The sequence below is a fragment of the Diprion similis genome, chromosome 2, assembly GCF_021155765.1.
Source record: "Diprion similis isolate iyDipSimi1 chromosome 2, iyDipSimi1.1, whole genome shotgun sequence".
Lineage (NCBI taxonomy): Eukaryota > Metazoa > Arthropoda > Insecta > Hymenoptera > Diprionidae > Diprion > Diprion similis.
The window spans coordinates 13,812,738-13,823,242 of NC_060106.1; the positions used below are offsets into that span (position 1 = coordinate 13,812,738).

The 10,505-nt window shown below is 49.0% G+C and overlaps 1 protein-coding gene across 1 annotated transcript; it reads left to right on the forward strand.

The window, feature by feature from the left end:
- The first annotated feature begins 5,988 nt into the window (after positions 1 to 5,988).
- Positions 5,989 to 9,663, forward strand: LOC124416606 (protein bowel). Its single transcript, XM_046897829.1, has 3 exons — positions 5,989 to 6,652; positions 7,390 to 8,146; positions 8,717 to 9,663. The coding sequence occupies exons 2-3, from the start codon at positions 7,404 to 7,406 to the stop codon at positions 9,600 to 9,602; spliced, it is 1,629 nt and encodes a 542-aa protein (XP_046753785.1). The 5' UTR covers positions 5,989 to 6,652; positions 7,390 to 7,403; the 3' UTR covers positions 9,603 to 9,663.
- Positions 9,664 to 10,505: the final 842 nt, after the last annotated feature.

The following is a 10,505-nucleotide window of genomic DNA, read 5'->3' on the forward strand; positions in this document are numbered from 1 at the left end:
GTGAGTGCGTGTAATGTGATGTTGTAGATGCGAACATGAAAGGGAGAGAGAAAGAGAAAGAGAGGGAGAGAGAGAGGGAGAGAGAGAGGGAGAGAGAGAGAGAGAGAAAGTAGAGGTGCAAATGCTTTGTCGGACGTTCGAAGTATGCGCGAGTGTATTTGAATAATGAATGCCTTTTTCTTGTCTTTTTTGTCATTTTCTTTCCTTCTTATTGACGTTGAATATAAGAATTTATAATTGTATTACATATATAACGAGCACGCCCCCCTCCAGCAAAGAAAAAAAAAAAAACAACGGAAAAGAACCCAGAGGGCCGCATTTAAAACTAACGTTTATAAAACTTTACCTATAAAAGAGAAAACTATAATCACGAACAGTTATAAACATATTTACGTGTTAATAGCAAGGAGTTCCAATACGGAATGAATGCGCCATGTGGCCCGGGTGTATGTATACCATAAAGGTTCCTATACCCGTGTGCCAGACGCAAATGCCAAAAGAAACATAAGTCATTCGCTCAAACATTGAGATAATAATAAAGACTTTAATACCAGTTACATAACGGCATATGCCAAAATCACTTCACCTATCCTTATCTCCCGCAGCTCTCTCGTCGTCCATCGCTAAGCATATACATACACTATACATGTAAATTATACATATAGCTATAGCTATAGGTATATTATACACATACCTGTTAATATATTTACACCCTCACACGCGAAACGCACCCCAAAATTTTTACCACTCCAACTAATGTGTATGTGTGTGTGTGTGCGCGTGTGTGCGTGTTGCATCGCACATTGCATTAATATTGCATATAGAAAGATACATACATACCCACTATCCATTCATTCAATTACCACCGTTTTATTACATACCGACATCGGCGTTTGTTCTGGACTCTCGTGGGTTTAGCTGTACAACAAATTTTAATACGCTACTGCTTGACAGAGGGAGAGGGGGGAGAGCGAGAGAGAGAGAGAAATATACTGCAAAGCGAAATGGCACGAGAGATCGGATCTCGAAAAATCGGGATGCTGCTGCTTGAAGTTGTCTATAATGTGCTCTGTACTCTGTCCGGCCGCGGTTCGTGTGGAGAGACTATGAGGGTCCGGTTCAGCTAGGCAAACGCCCGTGTCCATTCAATGTTCGGATTTGTTCGGCGGGCTCCGGTTGTTGGATATCTCCGATCCCCTCGGTCGCTGTTTGCATCGGTGTCTAAGAGGTTTTTTGGGCCCTTTCCCTAACCGCGGCTTGTCGATTCTTTCGGCGCGGGGACCGATGGAGGGTCTTAAAATCCATTTTCTTCCTGCAGAAAGACTAGCCGCGGGATTCGGGGGGAATTCTCCGCTCGAAGAACCGAGCGCAAACAATGACCGACATACGTCATACCAAGATGCAGCCAGAACCAATGCAGACAATAACTTAAATTCGGAATTCGATATGCATTATACATCTAATAAAAATTCACTATTAATTTATAATGTGAATTTTACTCGCGGTTTACACACTGTTTGTATCATCGCAGTTACGATTTAACGAAGTAACGATATTGAGCTTTAATAATTTGTACACCTTATATATACACACACAATATCTATATACATATATATATAGATATACATATGTGTATATATGTATATGCATATATACATTTGTAGTAAGCATCTACGAACGATGGTGCATGTACGTATGTGTTAGGTTCATCCATGTGTACACGTATATTGACGTCTATAGGCATATGTATAATTACTCATCTTAGTTTCGAGGCTGAGGTATAGTAATGTACCTAATATGCACGTAGCAGTACGGCATTCCTACACTTATATACACGCACGGATTATTATATACGTACACAGATGTGCTTCACGGTGTTCCCATTCCTACGAATCCCTCTATAACGTATTTTTAGATTTGTCAAATACAATTTTTGAAGCTCATATTATCAATGGGTCCTATGGAAATAGACGTATTTTGGCGGATCAGATAGAACGGACGTATTTGGCCGAGCTATTTAGAACCAACGTATCTCAAAAGATGCTACAGCAAGTGTATACAGAGCTCTATACACAACTTGTAGCATCTTTCGAGATACGTCCGTTCTAGAATTCCCGGCAAAATACGTCCGTTCTATCTGGCCCGCCGAAATACGTCTGTTTCCATAGGACCCTTCGATATATTGTTTGCTTGCCGTAAAGATTACTTTTAGCCCCATGTATTGTGGGCATTTACCGCACCGACTGTTAGAAAAAAAGGTATATTATATTGAACATAAATTCCCATTCGAGGAGATGATATCCGAGAAACGATAAGTGAAAAATACCGACGTCGTCAGAATCAGAGAAAAATAGTATATTGTGTTACAAGAGCGAAAAGTGGATGTGTGTTTGCAGCATGAGCCAAGGCGAGAGCTCTAAACACACGAGTCAGATATCACTCATCTGCACGTGTGACACACACAGATATTTCTAACACCTGCGAAGGAAAGTTTGATTCGAGAAGCAAACGAATGTGATATAAAAATTTAATGTCGGTACGTAAAGTCCGCGCGTGAAATTAAGTTATCGGAAAGTGCACATATGCGCCAAGAAAGCCCTAGTGTGCAAAATTGAGAATTTCAGTGAAGCGCATGTGCCAGCGTAGTTTTACGGCACTGTTAAGAAATGGGGCACTTGACGCACGCCCCGCAGGCCTCGAAAATCTAACTTTCCAAAAGCATGTGTTCAAAAGAAATTATTCCCTTCTTACAATATTTAAACGCTGCTAAAGCAGCGTACGTGCAAAACTTGTAATATTAATTTACCCGCGCTCCAAGAATTATTCGACGTCAGCAATGAGCGAGAACAACAATCCTCAGCTCGGACTTATCGTATTATGAATATTATATGCCGCAAAGAATACCTTCGTTGAATTTCAAACCACTGAAGGTATAACATATTTCAAAACCAAACCACTACAGCCTCGGTTTTAATATTAGAATTTTTTCTCACTTGAATTTCACGAACGGAGATGAAAAGATTTTAAGAAGGAATCTTTACGGCGAACTGGCAATATTTGAAATTATGAATTAATTGTATTCGGTGTAAGCAGAAGTCATTCTATATTGTGTATCGTAATTCGTATAGAATTAGCTAAAGGCAATTTTTATCCCGACTGGAGTATAAGATACAGCAAACGGCCAAGTGGTTCCGGCCTCTTCGTGACCCTCTGCTCGTCTCCGATTATTTTCAGGAGAATCTTCTCGTCGACAAAAGGCTGCAAGCCAGTCGTCAAACTTCTGTGTTTAGAATAAAATGATGCACCAAAGCTTACGTTAATGCCAATCCATTTACCATACACGCCTATAATAATTACAGTACAGAAACCTTGGAAGAGGGGGAAAAATCGGTGACTGATTCGTCGAGTCGCGTTTACACGACACGGGTATGAAAACTACTAATGTTCATGAATCATAAAAGGTATTCCAACGTTTCGTGGGTTATTAAATCTTCAGCGAGTCCCTTGCAACTCGAAGTGATCCCCCCTCGAAGATAGAGTCGCGCAATTAATTCCCTCGACTCGCATTACCATATACATTATTCGAAGAGCTATCGTTACCATGCATTTAAATTCATCGAACGTTTTTCTTACAAGTTCATCACTAAACACAGATTATTGAGACAAATTACAAATTACGATTATACACATCGGCGATGAGTTACAAGGTAAGTAAGTTTTAAAATCTTCAGATTTGTGCGCACCTATAATAACACGGATTGCACACGACGTTTTCAGCGTGTAAACAAATTGTTTCCAGTCCTCTTATCGCCGCAGTCGCGTGGACAAGTTTTTTTTTTTTTTTTATTTTGTATCCGCCTCGATAAGATTGAACGATCGAATCGTGCTGTTGGAATTTTTTATCGACACTCCGAGTGCAAACCGATACCTACCCGATGATAATCCGTAGAACAACAGTACGACCCAGCCGAATTGGCCTTTAATTCCGTAACGTGGAATATTCGGTTCAGAGCAGTTGCCAGTCGCTGAGGTCGAGTGGGACGAATAACTAAAAATAAGAAGAAATAAAAAGTAAATAAAAAGAAAAAAGAGAAAGGAAAAGAAACAGCAGAGGGGAAACGAAACGAACCGATTACGGAACATTAGAACGGGACGCGGTGGCTCGATTCAGGCTCCAGAGGCTGAGGCTGAAAGTCCTGCACGGTCGAGACACCGGAGGTACAAGTATGTATATCGTATATGTATACCTACGGTCAGTTGCGAAGAGCACCGCGCGTCTTTGATACGCCGTAGATAGCCGGTACGTTCTCATTACGCGTCGGACGGTATGCGCCATGCCATGCCATGCCATGCCATGCCAGGCTGTCCGTGTGCCGGACTCGATCTTCCCGTCTATTCCCCCTGCGCACCGTAAGTAACAGTGTGCACACAGAGGAACACGTATCTGTATGTACCCAGGGGATAAGAGGCACGTCCGTCTGCCCTCTCGCCCGTCCGTCCGTCCGTCCGTCTGTCCGTCTGTCGGAGGAGGAGCAGAGAGGAAGGAGGAAAGGGAACTAGTTCAGTGAGCAAAACGACCTCACAGACTCGGTTGCATGCACCGCAGCAGCAGCAGCAGCAGCAGCAGAGCACGTCCGGCGACTCTAAGTGCAGTGGAAGGAATTTATACAGATAAGAAATGGAAGGCGCGAAACCAGAGCGTTTTCACGAATCACCTTATGCCGAAGCTGTAATTTTCCTATTTCATTATCGATGCGATTTCCCGTTCATATCGCAGGAAAAGTTTGAAGGCTCGTCTCCGAGGAGCGGAGGACCAGAAACACGGCGGGCGAGCGCACGGCTCCTCGTTTTTTGTCCCACCATTTGCAAAAAACTGGGAGCCGCACGGCAGCGCAAGTACAGAGGTGAATCAGCCCGTGCACCGGCTTCTTACCCGGTGGATCGGGTTTTCCTGCGTGAGTCTGGCTGGGCGTCGGCGACCGGCGTCGAGACGCGGGCGCCCAGCGCCGGTGGCCATCGGCGGGGTGCAGCGACCGTCCCCCACCTCCGCGGAGTCTTTCCAGGCCCAGTGCCGGGCCCAAAACAAGCTTACCACAGGTGCATTTACAACCTGTCTTTGTATATTTTTGCCACCGGATCTATTCCGCTCCTGCGGTCAATACCGCGCCGCGGGGGGCGGCTGCAAACTGCGAAAGGGTTCCTAGAAGCCCCTTGGATTGCCTCTTGATCGGCAGTCGCGGGTGCGCTTCTTCGGATCCTCCCGATCCAGCCGGCTCATTTAGGCAAGCGAGATAATTTTTTTATCGGCGTGGAGGAATTGGATGCGAGACAAATTTTCTCCAAACATGTCGATGTGTCTTTCGTAAATCGCATCGGGCCGCTGTTACGGCTCCTCTTTTCTTTGTCCGTCGGCGCGGAACGGCATTAAAATTAGTCAAGCCACCGCATCTGCGCTCTGCAGCCATCGTGCGGAAAATTGAATTCCGCCGTTACGGAGCATCGAACGGCCTGCCGTTAGAATTTCTATAGACTAATACTCAACTTTACACTATATCTACGCCGGGGTCCACGGATCGGCCGAAGGCAAACCGCGTGCATCGGGTGAATAATTCCCCTCTCGCGAACCGAGACCGTTATGTATATTCAACGATTTTAATTAGGCGTAATTGAGCCTGGACGTTACATCTTGTAATAAGCCGAGCCGAGTGCGAATTAATGGGTACAAGCCCATTTGGGGGAGGGGAGCAGGGGGAGCTGGGGGAGTGCGGGGCCCCGAGACACTCAGGTGCGCACCTGCGGCTCCCATACCTATCCTACCAGCTTATAGGTATACCTCCTGCGTTCAACCTGCGCGGCATCGTCTGTGTTATACCTGAAGCCCCGCTCCCTCCCCCCCGACCCCCGCCCTCCACTGGCCGCTCTCCCCCTGCCGAGTACTTCTGGCTCAGCGAAGGCAGGCAGGCAGGCAGGCAAGCAGGCAGGCAGGCAGGCAAGGAACCTCGTCTTCGTCGCTCTCTCGGGAGAGAGAAAGGCCCGAGAGAGCCAGAGCAACGCCGCAGCATCCAGCAGCAGCGCTACTAGCGGCCGCTGAACGACTCCCCGTCCCTTGGCTCGTGTGGCATGCGTGAATCCGTGTGTGAGACCCACCTGCGTGGGTGTGCGTAGATGAGCCTACCTGACGGCGTCCGACACGCAGTTCGAGCTCTTCTATCTCGCACGGTATACCGTCGGTCCGCGGGGATATTTTTTCCGAGTCAAAGTATCGTCGAACGTGTGCCGATATTTAGCTTGTTTGTTTGTTTTGCCGATTTTCTACTTCACTTTGCAAACGGCGACATGAAGCCGTGGTGATTGATAAACGAGTGTCGGACGACTGGCCATTCGGAGTACTCGAAGTGGAAGTGGGTAGAATGTGCCAGACCAAACCTCCTCTTGGTGCATTGCTCCTAGGCTGGACCAGTGAACCGATCTTGTGTGAGTGATCTTGATAGAGTGGTTTCGGTAGTGCGTGTTCCGCGTTCTACTGCCTGCTTCGCAGCGGGCCCAGCTTCCTGCCCTCAATTCGTTAAGGAGGATCGAGGAGTCCCAAACAGAGACCTGGAAATGCGATCGCGGCTCCCTGGGAGTTTCGCAAAGGAAATATAGCCAGAAGGTGAGTGCCGCGCGGTCAACCCTTTCATTCGGTCGGTCCGCGCACCCCGCGTTATGCGGGATTCGTATCCAACCGATCCAACATGGCTGCCGCAATCAGCCATGATGTCTGCGGAAGCCATGTTGGCAGGTGTGTTTGTTGAGATAACCGCGGCTACACCGACGTTCCGGGAAATTCGAGATACTAAAATTTCCGGTCAACCCGCTTCTGCCGCTTATCTACGGTTTCCAACGCGAAACGCCGATGCGAGGATCGCGGCTTCGATTCTTTGCCATCCTGGTCAATATCGCAATTCAATTTTGTTATGGTCGTGGAGTAGGTGTAATATCGTTGACGATAAACGCCGCGGGCGTTGAGCGGTTCATTGTTATTTATCTATTTTCAAAGACGACAATTATCGCGCCGCGATGATAAGACGACCGCGATTCCATACAAAGAAGTATCCAAATCCACGATACATATATATTATACATACACACCTACTCTGAGGTGCAATAAAACCGTCGAAATATGCTCGTATATCTTTAGTCACGGAGGCTACATACTTAACCGTAATCTGCGGTGCGCGAATCGGCGGCACGATTAGCCAGGATCTTAATTCAACACCGTAAATGCGCGATATTACCTGCTACGTAATATCCGCGTGTGTTGCGAGTATCCTCGCGATCCGACATCGATCGCCTTCGCCTACTGCTCCCAATCGCACCGTCACCCGCAGTTTCTCTTGTCGGTTTCAGGTACCTCCCGCAGAATGCCGACCGACCTCGTCGTCTCCTCGGCGTCGGAGGACGTCGGCCGGGGTCGTGATATCCTGGGACCTTCGGCCCGGTCGGGCCCCGGCTCGTCCAGCTCGTCATCCGGGGCCGGACCCTCGTCCTCGAGGAGCTTCGACCCCTCCGGTGCGCTGGCTGCGTACCACCATCATCACCACAGCCTGGTCGCCGGTCTGGGACATCCGCACCACCGTGAGTCCTCGGCGTTCGTCCCGGTCGTCCCGTCGCGTCTCCACCTGGCCCCGTACCCGGGGGAGATGCACTCCCACCTGTCGGGACCCCCGTCCTCGTCGACGTCGTCGAGCGGCGAGCACGACGGAGCCGAAAACACCGCTAGGAAGTCGTCCTCGAGCTACGAGATCATGGCCATGATGGCCGACAAGCGGAAGGAACTCGCGGCGAGGGCCCTCCTCCTCCCGCCCCCGCCTCTCCTCGAACCGCCCCCCGGGTACCCCGTATTCGCGGGCCCCTTTCCGGGGAGCTCGGCTCTCTATCCTCCCGGTGGACCCCTGGGTCATCAGCATCTCGACAGGCGGCTCCTCAGGGCGCCCGGGAGGGCCTCCAGACCGAAGAAACAGTTCATATGCAAATTCTGCAATCGGCAATTCACCAAGTCTTACAATCTACTGATACACGAGAGAACTCACACCGACGAGAGACCCTACAGCTGCGACATATGCGGCAAGGCGTTTCGCCGGCAGGACCATCTCAGGGATCATCGGTGAGTTTAAGCGTTGCTGCAGGTGTTCGATTATGATGCAATTCTCCTCTCAATTACGCGGGGCTCAAATCAACCGGAAAATCAATCTGATAACAGACGATTTCATATTATAATATTGCACGCGAGTTCGCTTCGTTTCATTTCATTTCAACGATCGGATTTTGTTTTAGAGCTTGCTTCGCCTTTAAAATTTGACGAAAAATGTGCTTTTCCCTTCTCTATCAAGCCTTACAACCTCGTTAGCGCGCGCTCGCAAGTCGATCACTCGATATTCTGCAGGGCTTACGCTGGCAGGGAAGAAATTAGGCGTAATGTACGCGTGAACGCGCACGTTGCGCAGCCCGCTGCGAGTAATAACCGGGCCCACTTCAAGTGTCGTTTTACAACCGGGTATCGGGGCTTAGTTTTTATCCTAGTGTACAATTACCTTCGGTGGAGTTGCGGGGGAGGGAGGAAGAAAACAAAATCGATATCTACCGCCTACCGAAGTTTACTTTACCTGTTTGGCGGCCGTTTAGTTGCTATGCACCGACTTGAATTAACCCAGGATAATTTTTCTCCCATTCACAGGTACATCCACAGCAAAGAGAAGCCATTCAAATGCGGCGAGTGCGGCAAGGGTTTCTGCCAGAGCCGGACCCTGGCGGTCCACAAAATCCTCCACATGGAGGAATCGCCCCACAAGTGTCCGGTATGCGCCCGCAGTTTTAACCAGCGAAGCAACCTCAAGACTCACCTGCTTACGCACACGGATCACAAGCCGTACGAGTGCACGTCCTGCGGCAAAGTGTTCCGGAGGAACTGCGACCTCAGGAGACACGCCCTGACCCACGCCGTCGGCGATGTTCCCCCCGAGGCCCTCGAGGAGGCGATGAGGGACGACGACAGCCCCGAGGAGGATTGCGGCCCCGAGCCTGGACCCTCGTCCTCGGGCTGCTCATCCCTGCCGGGCCCCTCTTCATCCTCCTCGGCGTCAGCGTCTTCGACGGGTAACGGCGCCACCAGCTACCCCCCGCCATCGCCTCAGCCCCCGATGCAGGGCAGACCGCAGCTCCAGATACGACGGGACCTACTCCAGGTGAAACCCTCGACGATGACGAGCGGCGGGGGCCTTTCAACGATGCAAAATCCACCGCCGCCACTTCCCCCGCCTCCGCCGTTAATCCTCACCTCTTACCGACGGCGGCTAGGCTCTCCGGGACCGTCGCGGGTCCTCCTTGAACTCCAAGAACGGGAACGGGAACGGGAACGCGGAATCGAGAGGGAACTTGAGAGGGAACGGGAACGCGAGAGGGAACGGGAAAGGGAACGGGAGAGGCAGCGGGAACGAGAACGAGAACGAGAACGGGAAGAGGAGAACCGACCCCCCAGGGCACCAACCCCGCAACCACCGCCGCCTCCGAGACCAGCACCAGTCAGGCAAGGATTCACAATCGCCGACATAATGCGCCGGTAGGATTTCCCTCTACGGGGTCCGGTAGGAGGTTAATCGAGGATGGAACTCTCTGCAGCAGGATAACGACGGCTATCGTGTTCTCGATGAGAAACGGGACGTCAGATCGCGTCATAACGTGTAAAATGAAAGAAGCCTTTTCGAGTCAAGGAATTGATTGCAAAAATGTTTATCTTGAGCGCATCGGTATGTCTCAGGATAATCAACGCGTGGTTGTAAAATAATCAAGACCTGCGCTGGTGATTGCTGACGATGAAAGAACTACCGAGGCTGACGAATGCCGTTTTTACTACTGTCTGTACCATGGTTTAGTCGTTCAACACACCGTGGCGATGGTGCAAATATGGTATGGACAGCCTAAGCGAGCCTAGAGCGATTCAGTCGGCGGGAAAGGAATTTATAGGACATAACGTCATCCGTTAAGAAAAATTCTCGGCAATCCGTCAACGCAGTGCGTGCAGTGCTTTGAAGCTCGCGGCTTATACAAATGGTGGGGACGACAAAAGAAGAGGAAAATTATATTGAGAGTTTGCGCGCAATATCATGATTATAATCCGTACCTATATACATTTTTCTACATACCTTTCGTCGTGCAACTGACATGGATAATCGTCCAACGGGTATATATAAGAAAAGTGTAACTTCGACGAGTTATCATAATAATAAACGAGGGAAACTGACTCTTCGAACCGCCCTTCTCAGAAACCAGCCATTTCTGTGTCATAAAGATAAAAGATAAACGATAGCTATATATAATTATCAGGCCTATACTATTTCGTGTAAATATTATAATGAAAAACAATAATAGTAATGGTAATAACAATAATAATATTAATAATATTAATTTCCGAAGTGATATCTTATAAGAGAAGTGCTGTACACGGCGGCCACGCGCATTGCAGTTCG

Excerpts from the sequence above, each read along its gene's own strand:
- LOC124416606 (XM_046897829.1), top strand. The coding sequence starts at position 7,404 with ATGCCGACCGACCTCGTCGTCTCCTCGGCGTCGGAGGACGTCGGCCGG. Across the intron at positions 8,147-8,716 it reads GACCATCTCAGGGATCATCG|GTACATCCACAGCAAAGAGA; the intron begins GTGAGTTTAAGC and ends TCCCATTCACAG.